Source organism: Elaeis guineensis, chromosome 13 (assembly GCF_000442705.2).
Source record: "Elaeis guineensis isolate ETL-2024a chromosome 13, EG11, whole genome shotgun sequence".
In the NCBI taxonomy this organism is placed as follows: Eukaryota; Viridiplantae; Streptophyta; class Magnoliopsida; order Arecales; family Arecaceae; genus Elaeis; species Elaeis guineensis.
In genome coordinates, this window is record NC_026005.2 from 46,867,504 (window position 1) to 46,891,585 (window position 24,082).

The following is a 24,082-nucleotide window of genomic DNA, read 5'->3' on the forward strand; positions in this document are numbered from 1 at the left end:
CCCTCGTAAGTCAGTGATAAAGCATCACATTTCATGTTTCCAGCCTAAAGAAAACTCATTCTTTATTACAAACTCCAGCTAGTTCTGAAAGCTGGAAAGTAATTTACAAGGCCAACAAAGATCAAAGGCGACTACTTCTACTGGTCCACATTTACTAATTAAAACCCAAGACAAGGAAATTACGATTACTGCTATGACTAATCACCATATTCCACGGTCAATACAATTTGGAATCGAAGTGAAGGATTTTAAGGATTAATGAACCCAATTTGAAGGTGACAGCAGTAAACGCAATCTGGTCTCACTAAGAAAGTCGAAAGGACAAGAGAAAGATTAGTTAGGCAAATCTTCAAACAACTGAGAGTCATTCAACCAATCAATGGATAAAAAAAAACAACCACCAATAACACGATAAAAGATCCGAGAAATGCACCTACTATTTATACTTGAATTTGGATCATCATATGAAAATTAAGAAAACAAAAAAATGAACCAAAAAAAAATGTTTAGTAGCAATTACTCTGAATCATGAGTAAGGTGATTTTATGGGGTTCCGGCAGTGATCTGCAACAATTTTTAATGGTGCTTGGATGGATGACAAAGTTACAATTTAAGAACAATACAATAGATAAAAAATAATTTGTGACCAAGAGATAATTTAGAGAGTATTCGAAAATAAGTATCTTAAAATCAGATCCACATATGGATTTCAAATTATTTAAACATTGGAGGCAATGACCTTGTAACGATGATGTGGCATCATAAATACTCAACTAAGCCTTAGGTTGCGTTTGGTAGCTGGTAATCTATCCAGATTGCTGGTAATTTAATGTGGTTATCTGGATTACCAAATTTGGTATGCTTTTTGGGTTGGTAATCCGGATTGCCTTGCCTTGGCAATCCAGATGACATAATCTGAATTGCCAAAGGAAAAGGTGGCTATCCAGATTACCACCACTTTGGTAATCTTGTAATAAAATTTTTGGACGAAACTGTTCTCCCCCCTCCCCCCAATCCCCCTCCCACAACTGCACCGTCCGCCACTGCTCCGCGCTCTCGACCACTCCTCCGACAGCAAGGCCGCCTCCTACGCCGCCTTTGTGGTCCTCGCCGTCATCTTTCCCACCATCACCTCCCTCTCCGTCCGTCCCCCGCCCTCTGCCGCTGCAATCCCCTTGTACCAGCTGGTCCAGCTTCCGAAGTTGGGCGTCGCCACCATATCTTTCCTGACCCTCGCCGCCTTCTTCCGCCAGCAAGGCCTTCGGTGGAGTGAGTGAGGACGGCAGCGCGAGTGGGTCAGGACAGCGATGGAGGCGGCCACGGGGTGCGGGTTCGCCAGGGGGCCAGAGGGCGGTGCGGGAGGTGCGACGACCGGGAGGCGGTGTCAAATGGCCGCGGTGTCGAACAACCGGGGGTGGGGGTGAGGGGGGGAGGGGTGTGGCGTGCGGGGAAAAAAGAAGGAGAAAAAAATATAATAATAATAATAATAAGTATAAAAAAATAATAATTTTTTTTTTCATATAATAATTTTTTCATTGAAAAAATTAAATAAATAGTTTAAAATACCAAACTAATAATTTAATTTAAGGATATTTTAAAAATTTGATGTTACGTTACTAATAATCTGATTGTCATACCAAACATGACAATCAAGATTCCTAGTAATTTTACTGCAACATTACCTACGTGTACCAAACATAGTAATCAACATTATTGGCAATCTATCCAAATTGCAAGTAATCCAGATTACCAGATAATCCAAATTAAGATTGCCTGTCAATGCACAAAATGCAACTTTAATTCTAAACTAGTGGGGATCGACTATATAAAACCTTTTACTTCATTCAAATCAGTTTACAACCATATTTGTTGAAAGATGTTGAGATATCAAGTCCCTCCTCACTACTTCATCCCATGTGATTTTCAATCTACCTCTACCCATCTTCATTCTTTCTACATATATCAAATTACTCCTTCACACTGGTCCAGACCATTTAGTCATCCTTCTCTCAATTTATCCTCAATTGTGCTATCTCCAACTTTACACAAATGACTTCTTTTTGTTATATTACCATGTATCCATCCCAGCATTCTATTTCGAATATGACATCATAAATACTGCCAAAAATAGATCATGAATGTCCAAAGGATCCGTTTTTGCTCATGACAGTAAAAAAAAGAAAGTAGGAGCAATACAATGAAATCGCAAGTGATCAACCCGAAGAAAATGACAAGCTCGCATGAAGAGACCTGATAATTTATGCTGTTAATCAAAAACACTGACAACATTTTTCATCACAAATGCCTATTTAGCATGTCAAATATACAAAGGCAAGTGATTAATCTGAAATTATAAGTAATAATATTTCCTTATATTCAAGCTTATCATCCAGCTTGTCCAGTACAGACACGCACATGATCCATAAGCAAACTTATCGATAATATCAACCTTTCAAGTAAGTGGGAAAATAGTAACATCAGGCGCTCCTCCATATAAACCCACCGATCACAGAATGACTCCCATAGGCTATGGCAATAATAAAGTGAGGTTTTCCATGCCATAAGCCATGGCAGAAGCAACCTTTAGACCATCAACTTGAAATCTAATATAGAGCACAGCGGTCAGATGAGAGACATCAAATCTCAAATCAGAGTCTAAGAGAAATTAGATTCTGCTGATGAACTTTGTCATGCAGTTCACTTTATCGTATAATTTACCATAAACTACATTTTCAACTAAACATTCCAGAGAGAAAAAAATCGATATTTCTCTGCATATCATGTGTCTTCTCACCTCTTGCTCTTTGCAGGCAAACAGAACCTAGAAAATTGGTGTCTTGGACTTTACAATGTACTAGCATACCCAAAATGTGTTGGCAAAGGAAGAGACAATTCAGAGCAATTAAGAGTCAAGTAGATAGTCAAATAAATTCAATTTCAAAGCTCAAATCAATGAGAGATGAGTTCCTGCGCTAATGCCAGCTTGCTACAAACACGAGCACACTAGAAATCCAAATCTTTAAAACAAAATCCTCAGATCAAGGACCACAAAGAACCTAGACAACCTTGATAAATACCAGACTTCCATCGTTATCAAGAAGACCCACTTCTGGATGCAGATCACAGGAAAACCTAGCTACTAAATTTTGTTTCCTTTCATGTTCCTGTTTTGCTGGCTTATGATTGCACAAATTCATAAGCTATGCATCACTATACAAATATCATCTGGGAAGACAGTGAAATAACTAGAACAGAAGCTCAGTCTGATCATATATAGCAAATGAAAATTGTAGTACCCAGTATGCCACTGGACAGAAGCATGACCAGTATCACATTAGCAAATGGATGATGGCAAGAACCAAAGTATGAGAACTCGCACTACTGTCAGCCCAAACCACCACATTATCTCGTGTTGGAGACACTAACCTTCAAGGAAGCCCTTGTCTTACATTACAGGCAATTGGTTATTCTTGGTGACTAATGAGGATCTAAAGACACAACATCGGGCTGTTGACTTCCAGAAACCAGCAGTCTGTACCTCCAACATCAAGAAAACAGCATTCTCCTGTATAATTTACAAGCTCACCACTAAGGTTCTATCGAGTTAGAAGATCTGAGTTGGAGAGGTTGTAGAACTTTACCAAAATAGAGGCTATGTCTTCGCATAATAACAAGAACATGAATTTAGCTACATGGTGACCTACCATGGGATCTCATTTGGCATGCATTCTTTTTTCAGGCAGCAAGGTATTGGTTAACATCACCAGTTCACTAATGCAGCTCGAAGAAATTTAGAGCACCCCAAGGAACTACTGTGAAGTCCAGCACACAACTAATTCCAAGACCTTCCCACTAACCTTCACCAAATATGACTAGTTATGGGCCATGTTGTTTTATACGGCTCCTAGCCACCAAGATATACTCACTAGATGTTGAGGATGTCAGAAGAACTGGTAATTAATCAGTGCACGAACCCAAGTCAAAACACGTCTCAGTATTACCAGTACCTACAGACTATGTCATACCACAGAGTGGTAAAATTATGTTTGCTAGCCATGTCATAAATTGGGTGAAAGCACTTCTCTTCCCGACTGTTGACTCAACCCAATATGGTAAACAAGAATCTCGTCAAAGACAGGTCTTATAAAACATAATAAATTTATAGCAGTGCAAGGATATAAAAGAATCATAATCAATAGATGCATGATATACCCTTGCAATCAAACATAAATTATGATCCTGTTATAAAATCACTTTCATCACTGAGAAATAGGAAGGCCATCACATAATAATGAGACTTAGTCTTGTTGAAAGAATCATAGTTATTATTACTATCCTCATATTCCTGTGAATTGCTGATAGCCTGATAGCATAATTTATATTTATAGTTTATATATTTCTAAAAACCTTTATACTTTTTGGGTATTGGTATACTAAATGGCCAAGGAACTAATCTTTCAACAACAAAAGCTACCATATTCTCAGATGACTTCTCACACAACTTTCCAATGTGGCAACTTATTGTTGTCATCTATATCATAGAAAGCTAAGTATATAATTTGTTATAAGGTTTAATAGCATAAATTGTAATATAAGGTCGCTAATATCTAGTTCAGTGACAAAATTGGTTAGCTAGGAGAGTACTTTCAAATCTATATTTCTAGCAAGAAACTCAATGATTACATTCATCACTGTTGCAACTATAGCAGCCAACATATTCTAGCAGATAACATCTCAATCTGAAACAATATCTATTCCAACTTTTAGAAGATGTAAAGAGCCAAAAAGATGGTTTACTCGGTACTATACTCACTGAAGCAAGAAATAAAACCAACAGGACTTGAATGTAATAATTAATAATGTGTCTTTTGTTTGTCCTCGTAGACATCCTTCTCTGTAATACATTTCATTATTTAATAAACATTATAACCTTCAGCAAAGTTCCCACCATAATTTTAAGCATACTTTATCAGATGTAATACAAAATTGTTTTTTTCCTCTGATAATTATTTTTTTTATCATGACTAACTGTTCACTTGTTATAAGGATTTTAAGAAGATCAACTAATTTCCATCGAAACTCATAAAAAAGCAATGTTGATGGTTCGGTTGATTTCTAGCCTTTTCGATGACATTCAGATATGACTTAGGACCAGGAACTGGAGATCTTATCAATGTCTTGACAACAAGACAGTCATGTTTTTTAGATTTTAAATCAATAATTTCAAAAAATATAAGCAAAACATACATGCCCCACTAAATTAGCTATTGCATACAATCCAAATTAAGATAGATCAAATCCATCTAAAGCACATCACTGAGAAAGTCTGCTTGATATCATTACTGAACAAGAGAAGCATAGGATTCAAGACTTCCAGTTTCCAAGAATAACACATCCATTAACTTCTTTCCATTTATACTTAAGGTTAAATACTTACAATGCACTCAGATTATTCACTACATCATGCAGACGATTGCCATCATGCAAACATATGCCATTCAATTCCCAAATAAAGATTGTAATCGATGACAAAAAGCACCAAGAGAAGAATTATCTGAGAACCTTATGACAGCTCCATACAGATGGGAAAGGAAAGCAAGCATATCACATACATCTAAAAGTAGTAACAACAGCAAGTTGTAGTGAGTACACATGTAGAAGTAGTAACAACAGCAAGTTTGTAGTGAGTACAAGTTATCTTTCATCTTCTGATAAACATAAACAGCATACAAAAGGATGCTCATTTTTCACTACTTAGAATTAACTGACCACCACAAGTGCCAACTCTAGAGTCACCTGTATATCCTCCAGTGGAATTACTTCAGAAGAACGCTCTACTTCCATAGAAAACTCTAGGGCCAGTCCCTTTGGCTGCTGGCAAATTTTTCTCAGAACCAGCATTAGCATTTTCAGTGGTGGGGCTGCTACTCTCGATATCCATCGGAAGTTTCATTTTGGCCAATGACTCCGTGAACTGCTGCATGCTTTTCATATATAAATCAACAATGTCCTTTTGATCAACAGTCTGCTCTGGCTCCATGTTTATGCTGATAATAGGCTTCACAAATGCACTGTCCGACTGCCCACCAGAAGTTGAATCAGCCTCACCTTCTGTAACCTCTGCACTCTTCTCTTTCTGGCTCAGAGATGATGTGGCTGCTGATGGATCAGAGACAGACTGAGAGGAGGTAGGAAGCACCACAAGAGACTCAGTTGTTGAGACACTGCTTACAGGAGTGTCATTTTTCAAAGCTCCAGCAGAATCAAGACTATTGTCAGTTGAGAAACTCTCAACAACACGGACCCCTGCATCACCATCTGGGCAGTTGCCATTCGCCGAAGTAATCAAGCTCTCTGAGCTCTGAGCATCCAAATTGGTGCACGGGATCCCAAAATACTCAGAAACCATCAGCTGATTTTCATTCACAATCTTCAAGTCAGGGAACTCGATTTTCTCATACTCGCAAGGGATTGCATCATCCTTCTCCGAATCTGGCAAGGAAACATCCGGAATCACAGAGGCCGTGGGAGCTGGAATGGCCATAACCTCCGGCGAAGAACCAATGTAGGAGAGAGATAATTGAACAAAACCGGCCGGTGAGTGGAAAAGATCGGTAGAAGAGAGGGAGAATTCCTTCTCCAACTTCCCATTGGCGACGACAACCTCTGAGAGGGGCACCAGAGCAATACCCAACAGCTGGTCCTCAAGATAATTCTTCACCCTACTCAGCATCCAGACCTCACATTTGAGAGTGGATTCGATGGTTCGGACATTGAGCTGCAGATTCTCATTGAAGACCGGGTTCCTCCCTCCACCATTGATTGTCTTGGTCGAGACAGTTGTTTCAGGGTGGCTGGTGAGGCAGATCTTGGCATAAACATCTTGCTTCTGGTAGATGCAGATGTTGTGGATGTCACGCGCCTGGTGAATGAAGACCTCAAGACGGCCAATGAATCCTTCAGGGTTCGCCGCAGGCGGTGCAGGCTGCTGAGGGTTGACTTCGCCGGCGAAGCTGGTAGACTTCTGGTTGACAGGTTCAGGTCTAGGCTTCTCGAGCACGGCCTTGGCAGCAGTTGATTTGGAGGATGGTGAGAAGGGTTGAGAGGACTCCATGAATTGAATCAAGGAACTGTTATTCCTGCAGAATTGAATCAAACGAAGCTTAATTTTAGACTATAGATGGATATTAAAGATCTGGGTGCTGAGAGCATATATAAAAGAAACTGCAAGAGCTAATACCAGCAGAGTTGCTCAACCTTATCTAAGATTGGAGAAGTAAAATCAGCAGCACATTTGAATCATAGAAGCAGTAAAATTTGCAAAATCTCTTAGCTCCAAAATTGGAATTTGTCTAGAAACACTGATGTTGCTGATTTAACCCACCTAATTTGCGACTGAGTTATTTCGAAACCCTAGCTTAGATAAAGGGCCAGAAATCCAGTTTTTTTAGCAGCCCAACTCGAGAAGCTCTCCGCTTGGGATTTTTTTTGGTATAAAATCCCCAACATCCAGCACTCCTAGGTTTCAAATTCCTCAAAAACACCAAATTTCCGTGGCCAAAATCAAATTTTGATGCCTCGCAGGAGGTCCCGGAACCCAAAGTCCAAAAAACCCTAACTTCCCAGACACGAGCTCAAATTCCAAAACCCCAAACTAAAATCCTTCCCGTCACCACCCCTACCCCCCTCCGTCAAAACCAAAACCTAAAAACCCGAAAGAAGGGAGGGAAAAAAAAAAAAAAACAAAAACAAAGATCTCGGGCCAAATCAACCAGAACACAGACACCCTTAAAAAAGAGATTTTTTTTTTTTTTCAATTTATCTCGACGAAGCAAATCGAAAAGCAACACCACGCGGCAACAAACCCCGATAAAAGCCTCACCTTTTGCCGAGAAGAGACCACCACCACCACAATCCGAGGAGCGAAACACGGGAAAAGAACAGAGAAAGGACTAGCAAAGCCCCATCCTCCGAGAAGGCCAAAAGATATAACAAAAAAAAAGGGTTGGGGAGCGACAAAGGAAGATCTGAAAGGCTGAACCAGCCCCTTCTCTTTTCCTCAAAAGTCAAGAGATTTCAGAATAAATCTTGAAAATTTGAGCCTTTCTATCTTTTTAAAGGCCATCTCGTGACTCGAGGCCATCAAAGATCTCGAAAGAGGAAGAAAGTAGTAAACAATTTGGAGGATTAATCCGGATTGAGGGCTGCCCGTGCTTTTGGAGTGGGACCTAAAACCCTTTCACACTGTGTAATGCGAGTTTTTGGTGTATCTTGTTTATCTTTTTATTCCCCCACTTGCACTTCTAGATGGATTTCAAGCAGACCCTTCTCTGTATTTTAGCTCAATAAACCAAAATACTTGGTGTAAATAACCCAAAGATAACTTCGAGTATTTGGGTAAAGTATCACCTATCATCCACTATTTATACGATAAAATGCTGTACAGCAGTCGATAACCATTAAGGTGGATGGCTATAAAAATATAACAGCTTTATCTATTATACATGACGTAACTTATTTGATCACCACCCATCTTTTTGGTAATGGTTATCGAGCACCGTATAGTATTTTACGGTGCAAAATGCCCACCATAGAGACTCTTGGATTGTTTATTTTACCTTTCAATATGTCCAAAGAAGAGTCCAAGATAGCTAGCTCCCCATGGAGATGTCTCATGGAAAAGCCAGAAGGACACGGCGGCTTTTGGAAGAATTTGGTGTCATCAATGGTAGACCTTGCTCTTGGTCGTGGTCATGGATAAGCAAAAGCTGTCATCGCCCATGGATGGGGGTTGGCTGTCAATTTAGCTTGACTTGTTTGCATTGTAGTTACATTCGAGAGGCAAAGAAGATAATATCATGAGTTTGGGGCATGGCTTCCTTCATTCTTTAACTTACGTGCATTCGAATGTACAACCGGCTGGGCCCAAGTATCATTTGCATGTATATATTCAATTCATTATTTGATTGATTAAATCCAAGTTTTCTTAAGATTTCAAGGATATGTAATTAATAAGAGTAATGTTATGGGCATCAGTTTCATGCACACAAAAAGCTCAGCAAGTCATGTCATAAAGGGACACCTGAAGACTTCCACCACAATTTTTACATAAGGCTTGTTGAGGAGGCGCCAGGCAGGCATAACATTAATGAAACAGACATCTCATAACATTTTTTATTGGCAATGTTGATGGTACTCGTGTTTTCTAAGGTAAATAGGAAGTAGAGTATTTGTTCCATTTTGTGGAATTTTGGAAGCACCATATGCGTCTCTCATAAGGTTTGCGACTTTCCTCTTGCTCTTGTTGGCTGTGAACAGAAAATTTGATGACCATTACTTGTGCTTTTTTTTTTTTTTTTTGGTGAGACGGCGATGTTACACCACATTTCTATAATATAGCCCGACTCATCAGAGTACAATAAATCCTACAGTGGTCCCGGGACCAATGTGGTAGAGTCCCAAAGAATTGATGCTGTATAGTTAGCTACATGCAGCAACCCAATCTGTGGCACCATTAGCCTCCCAAGTTGCACAGCTCATCACAACGAGCTATGCTTCATCACATAGGTTAGATGAAGCTTAGGTAACTAAGGTGCATAGTTACGTTTATAATGTCACACATGTGAAACAGTAGCTAATGACATATATCATCAGAAATGTAATTATATAGGTTTTCACCAACAAACATAATAGAAAAAAAAAAAGCTTGATTAATTGAACGGAATTGGTATTTAGGATGGCTTGTAGGGACCATCAGCTTGAAAGATATCTTATTAAAGAAACCCTACCCATTGACCTTGATGTTGATAGAGTAGATGTAACAAGTGAAAGCCTAGAGAGGAGTTAAAAAGGGGTGGTTGAGTGGTTGCCAGACATTAGTTAAGATATCCCTTGGGCCTTTAAGTTTGGCTGATGGTCCAAGCCACCATGAGTGAGACATCGTTTACCCTCGACATCAAAAATTAATTACAATTGAATGATGTAATGAACAGCAAAACTCTGTGCTATCAACCTCATTTCCCTTTGGCAAATTGCTAGCAACCAAGAAATATGGAGAAATTTCTGGTCCGCATTAAAATTATTCAAGGATGCCATATCCAACATAGGACTAAATCCAAATGAGTCCTTCTTGGCAATAAAAGCCTAAGTATCTGGTTTGCATTGTGAATCCTGAACTGTTCTTAACCCAAGTCAATAAAGGGATGTGAACTCGTTAATCTAAACCAAGGACAACAATAGCTCCTATCCAAAATAGCTAAGATGGTCAATTGTGCTCTGAAAAATTCAGACCAAAATTGATCTCACGTCATGAAATTAAGAAGAATGCTATTTGTAATGCACAAGAAGAGCGAAAACTTGGTTGGTGGTGAAGGACTGAGGATGACATTTAGGTCTGAAAGGCATAAACTAACTATTAGTCACACCAAAAAAGCTGGATTACGACTTTTTCAGGTATATATCATAGGCTACATGCACCAGCCCTCTTAAATTAAATACCCGACCTGAAACTATAGTTTGGATCATGCAGCCAAACCTAATATATACCCACATATGTTAACGTGTAACTTTCATCACTTAAAAAGAGTTGGAACATCAGCAGGTTGATGATATCCATGATGATTTTGACTAGCCTTGTAGAAATATATGCATGGTTTGATTTAGTGGACATCTTAAGTAACTCAGACATAGTGGATCTAGGCATCATCCACTCCATTGATTGAGGAGCATGTAATTCCTAAATTCAAAGTTGCCATTTAATTAAAAATCAAAGAGAATCTAGACTCAAGACTTAACGAAGTCAAACTAGCAGGGAGACTTCATGAGGATTGACCAGTGTGCTCCAAGGGCTTAGGTAAGCACATACATCATTGAGAGAAACAGACGGCGAACATCACAGTCATCTAGACAGATGAATGACCTTTCCCTTTTTTTCAAGTAAACCTGAAAGAGAGGCTTGGGGTTGACTTAAGAGCAGCGGGTTTAGAAATTTGTCTATTATTAAATATGCATATCTATTAGTATAATAGATGCTATCTGTTTTGTCTAGTTTTTTATCAAAATAATTTTAAAAAAAAAATTTATTTATAAAAATAATATAAATTTTAATTTATTTATCAAATTAATATAAATCTTATAAAACGTCATTTAAAATAATATTTTATAGTGTCCACGTCACCACCCCTTTTCCACCTCTTTTTCACGACGAAAAAAATAAATAAATAAACTCATCATTTCAAATGGCGATTTTAAAAATACCAATTTAAATGGCGTTTTCAAAAACGTCATTCAAATAGTGAGTTTAATTATTTATTTCTCAAAAAAAATAGAAAAAAATAAAAATTATAATTTTAAATTTTTAAAAAATAAAAATTTTAATTTTAATTCAAATAAAAATCATTATTTCAAATTAGTATCCCCGTTTCAAATTATTTTTTTTAAAAAATATCTGAAAAAAAGAAAAAAATTGGTGTAAAAAAAATAAAAAAATATCATAAAAAAAAGAAAAAAGAGAAAAGAATTGAAAAAAATAAAAATTGTAATTCTAAATTTTAAGAAAATAAAAATTTTAATTTTAATTCAAATAAAAATCATCATTTCAGATTACAATCTTCTTTTAAAATTAATTTTTTTTAAAAATATCTCAAAAAAATATCTTAAAAAATTCAAAAAATAAAAAAATCATAAAAAAATGAGAAATAAATGAAAAAAAAATAAAAATTATAATTTTAAACTTAAAAAAATAAAAATTTTAATTTTAATTCAAATAAAAAATAACATTTCAAATTACTTTCCCCATTTTAAATTAATTTTTTTAAAAAAATATCTCAAAAAAGTATCTTAAAAATTTAAAAAATAAAAAATATCATAAAAAATTACTTTTCCTATTTTTACCCCTTTTTTTCTATTTTTATGGTATTTTGTTTAGGTATTTTTTCCTTTGTTTGAAATATTTTTTAAAAAATTAATTTGAAATGTGAAAAGTAATTTGAAATGATATTTTTTATTTAAATTATGATTAAAATTTTTATTTTTTTAAATTTAAAATTACAATTTTTATTTTTTTTTCACATTTATTTCTCTTTTTTTCCTTTTTTATGGTATTTTTTATTTTTTTAATTTTTTAAGATATTTTTTGGGATATTTTTATAAAAAAATTAATTTGAAATGGAGAAAGTAATTTGAAATGATATTTTTTATTTAAATTACAATTAAAATTTTTATTTTTTTAAATTTAAAATTATAATTTTTATTTTTTTCCATTTTTTTTTCATTTTTTCACTTTTTTATGGCTTTTTTTATTTTTTTATTTTTTAAGATATTTTTTTTAAAAAAATAATTTGAAATGGAAAAAGTAATTTGAAATGATGTTTTTTATTTGAATTAAAATTAAAATTTTTATTTTTTTAAATTTAAAATTATAATTTTTATTTTTTTCCATTTTTTATTTATTTTTTATGGTATTTTTTAATTTTTTTAATATATTTATTTTTGAGATATTTTTTTTAAAAAAATTAATTTGAAATGGAGAAAATAATTTGAAATGATATTTTTTATTTGAATTAAAATTAAAATTTTTATTTTTTTAAATTCAAAATTATAATTTTTATTTTTTTTCATTTATTTCTTATTTTTTTCCTTTTTTATGGCTTTTTTTATTTTTTTAATTTTTTTAGATATTTTTTTGAGATTTTTTTTAAAAAATTTAATTTTAAAAGAGGATTGTAATTTGAAATGATGATTTTTATTTGAAATAAAATTAAAATTTTTATTTTTCTTAAAATTTAGAATTATAATTTTTATTTTTTTCAATTATTTTTCCTTTTTTCTTTTTTTATGGTATTTTTTATTTTTTTACACCAATTTTTTTCTTTTTTCAGATATTTTTTTTTAAAAAATAATTTGAAATGGGGATACTAATTTGAAATGATATTTTTTATTTGAATCAAAATCAAAATTTTTATTTTTTAAAAAATTTAAAATTATAACTTTTATTTTTTTTTTTTTTGAGAAATAAATAATTAAACTCATTATTTGAAATGATGTTTTTAAAAATGCCATTTGAAATGGTGAGTTTAATTTTTTTTTTCATCGTCCATATGAAAAAGGGATGGTAACGTGGATACTATAAAATACCATTTGAAATGGCATTTTATAGGATTTGCATTAGTTTGGTAAATAAGTTAAAATCTATATTATTTTTGTAAATAATTTTTTTTAAAAATTTATTTTGGTAAAGGACTCCTGTTTTGTCATTAATAAGTGATTATTTTCAGGGCAACTATGAAAGAGCGACTGTATAAATAATCAAAAATAAATCATAATTAATGAAATATTTATTAATAAGAAAAAAAAGAAAGATGGAAAAGTATGTCACTATCTCACATGGTAAGCATAACATCTATATATCATAATTTCTCGACAATGCCATAATCAAGTGAAGGAGAAGCTAACTTCTTCATGTAATCACAATTGCTTCGATTTATTTTATGGTTTTCAATAGGTAACCATGAGTCAGAGGCTGGACTTAAATGCATATGTTTAAATTCATAATGATTTAACAGCTTGTCTAGTAGTCTAATTAATAATAAGGTTATTTGGTTCATTACAACTAGAAATATATTATCATATAAATTGCATATGAGTGAAATTGTAGCAATTGTAGTTGCACGCACCTCAATCTTGATAGTTTGGGTACATAAATTATAATTGTCGCAACTCAACTTCCTTTTCTGGAGAGCTGCAAATGAGAATTACAAGTATACAAACCCTATTTGGTCCAATTATCTAAAATAGATGTGATTACCCTTTTAATAGGTTGGTAAACATCCACCCAATCCATGCTTGTTTCTAATCTAAATATATTATTATAATACAAATAAATAAACATCAAAATAAAATAATTATCAATAATATTTTATATATCTTAAGATCATTTTTTAGCTGGCAATAGTTATAGCTGAAAATGGATCAAACATGGATCAAAAATTTGTATCGATACATTTTCAATGAATATGGATATCAAATGAATACCAAAATTGATATTTATATTTATTCTAAATGAATATAGATAAAAAACAAATATTAAGCATTTCCAATATCTATTTTAAAAAATAAAGTTATAAATTGGATATTATTTAGATATAAATCAGATTATGAATTGAGTTCAATAAAAAAAATAAGATAAATAATATAATCGTAAAGGATGGAATCGAAATCTAGTATGAAAGCTGTAGGCGACATATAATTATAAAGTAATGATCTAAGATGTAATCATTATAGTTCATCAATCTGATCAAGAATCTAGGCCACCTATCTGATCAAATTTTAAATTAAAAATATATATATATAAATTAAAAATTATTTAAATAAAATATATACTATGAAAAGAATCAAAATTTTCTATATTAAATATTATTGTCATTATTTAGTTGCAGCAGAAATAATAAGAATTATGGATTATTTGTTATTAAAATAGCTTAAGAAAAAGATTTATACAAATATAGAAATATGGTCAAAAAATATTAGCCCTAGTAGCAAAAGAATGACACCGATCATGGTGGCACATTCAACTCATGCCCTTAGATACAAGGACTTTTATTTGAATCTGATTCAAAAAATCAGGTACAGAAACTGATAGATTCAGATAGTATTTGATTTGTTCTCAACCCTAGCATTAATTAAAATGATATCAACCATGATAATCCCATTTGGCTCAAGGCTCTTTTGTATCATATGAAATAGCATATACTATAAGAACCTAGGCAACCATCACCATCCATGAGACAAAATTTTTTTTCTATCAAATAAGGATTGAGTGGCGTCTATCGAACACATGATCATGTGGCATCTATCAAACTAACCTTATGGTATTCCAACACTATGATCCTCCAAAAGACAATAATCTAGTTAGGCATTTTATTACAAACATCTCTTGCCAAGGTAAGATATTCAGCATTGGCATAACTAATAATCATGGTATTTGATAAGACCATATTTCTCTCAAGCATTTCATTAAATAGCTTGTACGCAGAAACATGTTGGAATCAAAATCAGCAAAGGTGCTAAGGAAGGCATTTTATAATATGGCATCTCTTAGGCATCTAGCACAAAAGCCTAGTATGTAAGGAAGAGGATGAGTGATATAGTAAGAAATGGAAGAAGGATTGATTTGATCGTTGAGATTGTACTTCAAAGAGTAACTCATAAATAGAAGTAAACTACATTGAAGAATATTTCATTTTGTAAAGAAAATTCTCTCAAAAAAAATTTATTAATATGTTATAAGGCTACCTCTTATAAATATAATGTTATATTTATAGGATGCAATTCTTTCCTTAACCCTAATTCGAGCATTAAATCAATATAGAATGATAATTTGAAATAGGACTCAACAAAATTATCCCGAATAAAAGGTTCATTAGAAAAATTGGTGAAAATCTTTCAATCTTGTTCTCTTTTATGCTCATTTATGGGATGGAAATAAATCAAATATTTGCTTATTGAAGTTTTGGCTCACAAATCCAATAGCTCTTGCAAGACTTAGTATGGTCTAGCTAGTTATAGTACCTACTGGCTACACCCTATATTACATTCATGAGACATTTATAGTATGTATTGATAAGGGCATTAGCAATTGAGGAGAGAAGAGAGGAGGCTAGAGAAGAGGGTGCGGAAGGATCCCTAAAGTCCTAGATCAAAGTCCGAGAATCCTAAGGAGGACAGATTTAGGAAAGAATAGAAGAAGAGAGGGAAATGAGGTTGCCTAGAGCACAAGGTCATTGAAAGTTCAAAAGAGAAAAGGGAGGCAAGAGGGGGTGAGAGATTGCCAGGAGAGGAGGTAAGTATGTGAGATCATTTTAGAGTTTGGGAATCAAGGCATAGTGGACAATGTTAATGGAGTTGCAGCATCCATCCGACAACCAATTTGGTTGTGGGATAAGTTGCCGTGTCTAGGCTCATTTTTGCCGCTAAAGTGATTATGACCTAGTCAAATACAAAGTTCCTAGTAAATTTAGTTTTTATAATTGTTTTATATATAACCCATATGTGAAGGTTATATATACTAGGACAAATACTAAACAGAGAAAAGATCTATAGAATTTGGCCTCCACAGTGGTGGCAATGGGCTCTCCAATCATCCTGGTAGAGGATTATAAAAAATTATTCTCAATTCTTCAGAGAAGAAGGGAGATAAGGCTTTAAGAGTTACAAAGGAGATAAAAGATATTCAAGATTTCATTGCTGCTAATGAATTGATAGATTTGGATTATTCTAGGTTGCTCTTCACTTGATGCAATAATATACAAAGAAAAGTAAGAGTTTAGGAGAAATAAGATTGTGCTCTAGTTACTGGTTGCTATTGGATCAATCGGTATCCTAAGAAAATTGTATCGCATCTTTCTAAGATAGGTTCTAATTATAGTCTTATTTTGATCCGAGTAATGATAAAAGTTAACAAAAGGCTTGCTCCTTCTTAGTTTGAAAATTTTTAGCTCAACTATGATAAAATTTGATATATCCAAAGTGCTTTCTCCACCATGGCACTGACGATCCAGTAACAACCTCAAATATGTCTATGTTGAAGAATGTCAGCATGATCAGTAAACAATTGCCATATGTACTTCTATGATTGTGCCAAAGAAATTTTGAATTTTTTCATCCATAAGACAACAAATGTCTAACCACTCCTCCACTCGTTGAGATCTATAATCCCAACAACTTTGGAACATGCAAGTTGTTATCTCCTAACAACTCAAGCGCGCCTCCAATGGCCCTCAAGGGGAAAAAAGGACATTCATCCTCTCAAATGATAGATATCCACTCTCACCTATAAAATCCAAACTTCTCAGGACCCTCCAAGTAAGTGAAGACTTTGCATGCTTTTTCTTTTAAATGGATTCTATACGAACTAAATCTATCTCTCTCATAAAGCTTCAAGCAACTCTGACCCCATCTAAACATTCTCCTGCTTTATATAGCATTTGTCAGACCTCTACAATCCATCTCAAACTCCATCCCATCTCATACTAGACCCCCAATCACCATTAATTTCTTCTTAAGAACTCAGACCTCTTCTATCTGCTCCCATGGAGAACTGATTTTGGCATCGAAGGGTTCACCACTGGGGAACCCCCACATGAGGACTTTCTTATCTTTGATGGCTTTATAGGATCTGATTTGTAGGATCGATCAAGAATCCAGCACCAGCGCATGCACCTCCCAAAGGTTTCAGAGACCACCGTATCATCTCTTTCCGACTCTAGCTCAGTGGCCTAAGCCAGGTCATCTTCCCGATGGCAACAGGATTAATGCTATTATTTGGAGGGTTTAGTAGGATTACAAGTGGTTATCGCTAGTTGTTCGACTAGCTATTTTATTACATGCTACAAAGAGGCATTGATTAGTGGTAACTATCTAGATGGTGGCAAATACCAAGTACCAAATGAATTAGATTTGAGGGATTTAGACACATGAAAGTCACATGACTCTTGCTAAATAAGATAGAGCTTATTTCTAGCAAATTATGCTAAGTATAGAAATAAAGACCAAACAGATAGGATTCAGCTAGAACGTAAATTTCAAGCTTAAAACTTAGAATTATACCAATATAGATAACAGGTCAAGAGATATGAAGTATCCCAACTTGCAGTTACATCGCATTTGGCATACAGAAGCAAATCATCAAAACCATTGGTGATCATGGTGATAGAGATAGTTATATGGACTAGCAATTATATTATGGTTATTCTTTTTTAGTTATGCTTTAATTATCATCTTTTCATATAAAATATTAAAATTGTACCTTGTATGAAGGATCCTTTGACAGTTAACCCAATCAATTTATCTTTATTTTTATTTTTATCTTAGTTATCTATTCTAAGAATAGATATAACTTAGCTTTCTATCACTCAATGTTACATCCTTATTGTAGCCTAGTGCTACATCCCTACTAAAGCACAGTGCTACATCTTTCTACTCTAGCCTAATGTTATACCCTTATCTATTCTATCTTCTTCCAATAGTAGTGTGATGATAGTAAAAATCTTTGAAGGTTAAGTTGTTTAGATCTATGCTACTCTTTATAGTCCATTTAATCTATATCTTTTTGGCTAACTTAATGTTGGGGCTTGCTTGCATATGCATCTAGGCCTCATCTAGTGAAGCTTGATTGATTTTTCTCTATCACAACCAACCAAGCTCTTCAAGGATCTTAAGTTCCTTGGCTCACTTGGAATAGGATGGAAAGGGTAGCAACAAAAAGGTAAAAGGTTGGAGACTAAAATAGCTAATTTGTAATAGAAGAACATCCAATTGGGAGGATTGAGTATTGCTCGACATGAGATCCTTTTTAGAAAGCTACAGGAGCACAACAGGATGTTGAGATAGCAAAAAATTATATATAAGTCATTTTAAAGTTCAATGGTTGATGGAATGTGATTTGAATACCTTCATTTTCCATCAGATCATAATTTTTTGTATAGAAGAAGAAAAAGAATCAAGAGGGTTACAACTACAAAGGAAAATGACCTTACTAATGAGGAGATTTGATAGGCCTTTTAGTAATATTTTCATATTAAGTGGAATTTGGCTCTTCCTTTTATAGACCATAGTTTACGTATAATCACAAATAAGCTCTTTGCTCAGGAGAAAATGACCTACATGTAGCCCCTATTTCGAAGAGGGTGATTGACTAAGTGGTGATAAATTTTTCTTCGGAGAAAGTCTCTAGCCCTAGTGGATTCCCTCATCTTTCTTTAAACTTTTTTGTCAAACAATTAGGAGGGATATCATGGAGGTCATTAGTGAAATGTTAGCTACAGGAAGATGCTCAAAGGATGAAAAAACTTACATTGGTTTAATTTCCAAAAAAATGAATTCCAAGAAACTGAAAGATTTCCATTCTATCAGTTTATGCAATATCATCTATAAGATGGTTGCCAAATTGCCTGCTATTATTGGTCTCGAAAGAACATAGAGTATTCATCTAAAAGAAAAAATTACGGATAATATTATCATCAGTCAAGAAGTTCTTTACTCCTTATAAGTAGCTCCAAAATAAAGACTCTAATGATGATTAAAGCTGATATAGAAGCATATAGAATGGAGTTATCTACTAGAGGTTCTTAACCATTATAGATTCCATAGCAGATTCATTGAATGGACTATAGCTTGAGTGTTTAATCTTATCTTCTTAGTGCTAATTAAAGACAGCCCTATCCCTTGGTTTGGTTCAACCTTGGAGCTTAAACAGGGACTTTCTCCTAATTTATTTTGTGTTTAGAAATGCTAATGAGAAAACTTCAAGTAGCAGTACATGTAGGGGAATTATAGATTTTTCAAAATCCTAGAACTAGATCCAAGATTTTTCATCTTATATTTGTAAATGATCTCTTGTTTAGGATGAGAACTGCAATTAATAATATAAAAGCCTTGAAGAATATTATGTTGGAATACTACTCTTGATTAAGTCAATTTGTAAACTTTTAGAAGTCTCAAATCATTTCCAACCCTATTTTGACCCAGAATATTAAAAATAGTATTAGTTCTATCTTAAATATAAATACTGATTGGTAGACTTTCTGATATTTGGGCACCCCAATGGTAAGTAAAAGATTAAAAGGTAAATGACTTTTCTCCCTTATGTGAGCAATTATTTCTAAAATGAATGGGTGGAAATGGAGATTCTTGTAATAGACAGACCAGTTTAAATGATTAAAATTAGTTCTATCATCAATGCTGCTCTATTTACTAACACATTATGTAGTGTCATTGTCTATTATTTGCAAGGTTCAGAGGTTTTTTAAGGCCTTCTTCTAGAGTCATGGGGTCGGTCAAAGGTGTGCACGCTTAATCTCTTGGGATATAATTTGTAGGTTAAGAGATTAGATGGTACACATGTCCAAGACTTAGGAATGAGAAGGATGACTTTTATGGCTGAATTGGTTATAAACTTAATATTGCAATTAGAGACTTTGTGAGCTCGACTAGTCACTACGATGTATAAGTTCGAAGGCTTATGGAATTTTTATAAGCTTCAGTGCAAGTCTTTAACCATCTAGAAGGAATTGTCAAAGCTACCCCAATAATTATAAATGATTTTAAATGACTGATTGGAAGAAGAGAAATGGTTAATATGCTTTTAGATGCTTGGATTGCCAAGACCCCTCTAAATAAATAGCTAGTTCCATTAAATGTTAAAGCTCTTTTAGAAGATATAAGAATGTAGCCATGCTTATAATAAATGAGGGCTTATAGGATATCTTTATCTTGCCAACAGTGATTTGATGTAAAAGATCAAATCTATCCCATTAACTAGACTTATAACTAAGGATGCTCCGATTTGACATAGAAGGTGATCAAATAAGGTGAAGGTCTGGGATTTCTATAAGAATCTATCTTCTCATTTCAATGAAGAGGAGGCCGATGGATCATTTCATTATCTATGAAAACTTGCGGCCCTCTTTTGGATTAAATTTTTCTGATGAAAAGTGGTCTAGCTAAGATTACTATATAAAGCTTATTTGGCTACTCGAGGTTTCTCAAGTTCAATTGAATAATGTGTGATCTTTGGGATGTGGAGGAGAACATTTCAAGCACTTTAAATTTTTTTTTTTTTGGATAAAGGAGACCTAGCAGCTTTTATCCAACAATATATTAGTTGGCTTAGCATTTTATGATGTCAGTGTGCTTGATCCGTTGATTAATGACAATCATCCCTTCATAACAATTGTGGCTCATTATGACTAGTTGATCTAATGGGCTAAAAATACTAGGCTATTTTAAAATGGCATCTCTAGCCTCTCTCATATTGTAGATCAAACTATCATAATAGTAAGAGAATTTCACAAGGCCCTTGACAAATCATCCCACTGATATACTTGCAGCACTAGGAGCCCTACACCCTCTCTTTCTTTTATGGTTTATTGGGGCTCTCTCTCCAAGATTTGATAAAGGTCAACTTTGATAGTTTGCTAGAGGAAGTCTACGATGGAGCTGGTTTTATTGTGCATGAAAAAAAGGTCAGATATACTAGTTTTCGTTGTTTCTCAGTAATCAAATCAAACCAACCAATAGACAAAATTTTGATTCTTGAGCAAATAATCATATAAATTACATAGTCAAATCTATTAAAAATTAAATCAATCAACTAAATAAGTCATGTAACTGTTGTAGCATTACCACTGCCAGCTGTCTCCCTCACAAACACATATACCACAATCCACAAAATCTACTAACAATCCACAATGACTATAAAAAAGTCAAAAGCAACTAACCATGAAACAAACTTTCAGTCTTCCAAACACAAACCAATAAATATGTGATATGTCCTGTATATAGTCCATAGTTATAATATAGATATAGTACTACTATTACAATAAAATAAAAAAGTAAAGCTCCAAGCCTCCAATGTCAAACTAGTAGAGTTAGTCAATCAACATCAACTCCAAGCCAACCTTTGATGTAATTAAACCTTAGTAATTGATACAGAAGGTTTCAATTGATAGATTATCAAATTCTATGAATAAGAGAAACAAAATAATTCATCAACTCCAAATAAAATAATTTTAATTTGAAGCTATGAAAAAAATATAAGAAATGAAAGGTGAAAAATAAAATATTATCTTATTCAAACTTGTTAAGATCCTTCAAATCTTCTTCCACAATAAGTTCAGATGAATATCGAAGCCAATCATATGTGCATATGAGTGCTTGCACAATCTTAAGAGTCAAAAAACTCCTAAAGAAATCAAGTACTCTACCATCTATACTAAAAGCAGCCTCTGAGGCTATTATTGAGATGGAGATTGCTAATACATCTTAAGCCATTAGTTAGAGAATGAAAAATCTGAGACTATTGACTTTTCACCAAGCAAGAATATCAAAGTCTATTTATGGCTCAATATCTTTACCTAGATACTTATCTAGCTCATTTTTATTATCCATATATTCAGCTTGATCATCTTTAAAAGTTATGATACTAGCCGAAGAGGTAGATGAAGTTTTATTATATCTTTTTTTTTTAAAACAGATCCAAACAATGGGGAAGCAATTTTCTTAATGTATTCTTCAAATAACTCAATTACTGTCTTCTTCACTTTTTTTAATATATTCTGTTCCTTTTTAGTCTCATATATATCAACAAGTGTAAAGTTTGTATATGCCATCTTTTGTCGAGGATCAAAGATAGATACAATATAAATAAGCTTATTCATCTGATCAATATCCTCCAAAAAGTATCATACTTAGTTTCATTCTTGTAGCCATCAATCTAAGCTCCAAATCTTCACTTTCATTGCATTACTTTAGCGAGCAATTCATTTCAATAATCTTATTAAAAAATATATTTACAATAACATATTTAGAATCATAGATCCACAATATCAAATCATAAAAGTATTTTAGAAAGACTACCATCCTCTTTAAATTAGTGAAATCACTAACTGTAGGCATCCCTTCTAAATTATCATTATACTCTAAATCATGCTTAAAATAAGGGTCAAATTTCTCATACCTTACAAATGCTCTTTCAAACTTTTAAGCAATCTCTAGCCTCATATAAGTATAATTTCATCGATTAAGAATATTTATGTACAACAAACATTGTGATTGGATCTTTTCTATCTCGATAAACTACTTGAATTTAGCCAATCTACTAAGTGACTATCGTATAAACTTCACTACAACTCAAATCCATTTCACTGATTTTTTAATTTTTTTTAAACTATCAATCTCGATCAAATTAATTATATGTGCAATACACTTCATATGGATATACTTACATCCAAGCACATTAGTCTCCCAATTTAGTATTTTCTTCTTTAAATAATCAACTGCAACATTATTTAAGCTTGCATTATTGATGATGACCACAAACACCCTATCAATTTTCTAATCAAGAGTTCTTTAAAAAATTCTTCAACTTCAGCCTCTCATCTAAGTAAAGCTAATAACAATCTTGTATAACTATCCATCACAATAGAATACAAAATCTAAGACATAACATCGCTATCAACTCCTTAGACCCCTCTCCCTCCATAAATTTGAATGGCAGTTCATCAATTGTAATCATTTTAGCCAAGATTTTTCTTACAATCTCCTCATCAAACCTCCAAGTATCTAGAACATCCTCCCTTTCCTTTCCCTTCACTGATTGAAAATTCAACTTAGTTTGTCCATCATTTGCATTAGATGGATTCTATGAGCATGCTTGAGATGATTTTTCAATGAAGTGGTCTCATTTTTTTCATATCAATATAAAAGATTTTTGAACAGTATCTACATATGCCCTTCACCTCATCATTTTCTTCTTTCCTCTTAAAACGAAGTCATACTTCTGACCTTAATTGAATGGGCTTTCTTTTTGATTGAAATTGCATTTGATTTGTTCCTATAGATAGGCATGCTCGTTGTAGTGGCATTGAGTTCGAGCCAGCAATTATTTGATAGATAGATGTTTGATCCATCATTTACAAGATCAAGTAATTTAATAATTAACCCATAAAAATATAGATTTGTTAACACTAAAAGCAAAAAAAATCTAAAATTAAACCCTCATACCTTAGTCGGTGGTGGACTGGTAGTGGAACAATATGGCAAAGGTGTGACAGTGATGGTGGCAAAAGGAAGGGAGGTAAGGGGCAAGGTGGTGGGCACCAAGGAGGAGGAAGAGGTCGGCGGCAGTGATGGAGAGGCACTGAAAGAGGACGGCAAAGGATGTGGCATATTTCGAGGGTCCAAGGGTTGGAGACATCCAATGGTATTGAGGAGCATCGTAGATTAGAAGAGAAGAGAGAAGACGAGGTGGTAGTGGAAGAGAGGGAGATGATGGGCAAAATGGTGGGCACCGAGAATGAGTAGGTCAACGACGGCGATGGAGAGGCACTGGAAGAGAAGGGGGAAGGGGGTGGCGTTGTTCGAAAGCCCAGGGGTTGAAGGTGTCCGACTGTATTGAGGAGCACCGGTGACTAGAGGAGGAGGATGAAAGCATGACAGTGGCAGAAGAGAGGCGACGGTTGAGGCAGTGGGCATCGAAGAGGAGTTAGGAGGTCGGTAATGGTGATAAAGAGGTGCTGGAAGTTGA

General features: G+C 34.0%; 1 protein-coding gene across 3 annotated transcripts; it reads right to left on the reverse strand.

Moving 5' to 3' along the window:
- Window positions 1-5,583: 5,583 nt before the first annotated feature.
- On the reverse strand, window positions 5,584-8,266 carry LOC105056200 (uncharacterized). 3 transcript variants are annotated; one of them, XM_010938313.4, is made up of 2 exons: window positions 7,883-8,266; window positions 5,584-7,139 (listed from the first exon to the last, which is right to left on the reverse strand). In XM_010938313.4, exon 2 carries the CDS (start codon window positions 7,112-7,114, stop codon window positions 5,822-5,824), a length of 1,293 nt encoding a protein of 430 aa, XP_010936615.1. In that variant the 5' UTR covers window positions 7,115-7,139; window positions 7,883-8,266; the 3' UTR covers window positions 5,584-5,821. The 3 variants fall into 3 exon arrangements, with proteins under 3 accessions (XP_010936615.1, XP_010936616.1, XP_073103637.1); XM_010938314.4 differs by lacking the exon at window positions 7,883-8,266 and adding an exon at window positions 7,258-7,681; XM_073247536.1 differs by lacking the exon at window positions 7,883-8,266 and adding an exon at window positions 7,241-7,681.
- Between the last annotated feature and the right edge of the window lie 15,816 nt (window positions 8,267-24,082).

Bases quoted from the DNA above. Each gene is read 5' to 3' on its own strand.
- LOC105056200 (XM_010938313.4), bottom strand. From the start codon at position 7,114: ATGGAGTCCTCTCAACCCTTCTCACCATCCTCCAAATCAACTGCTGCC.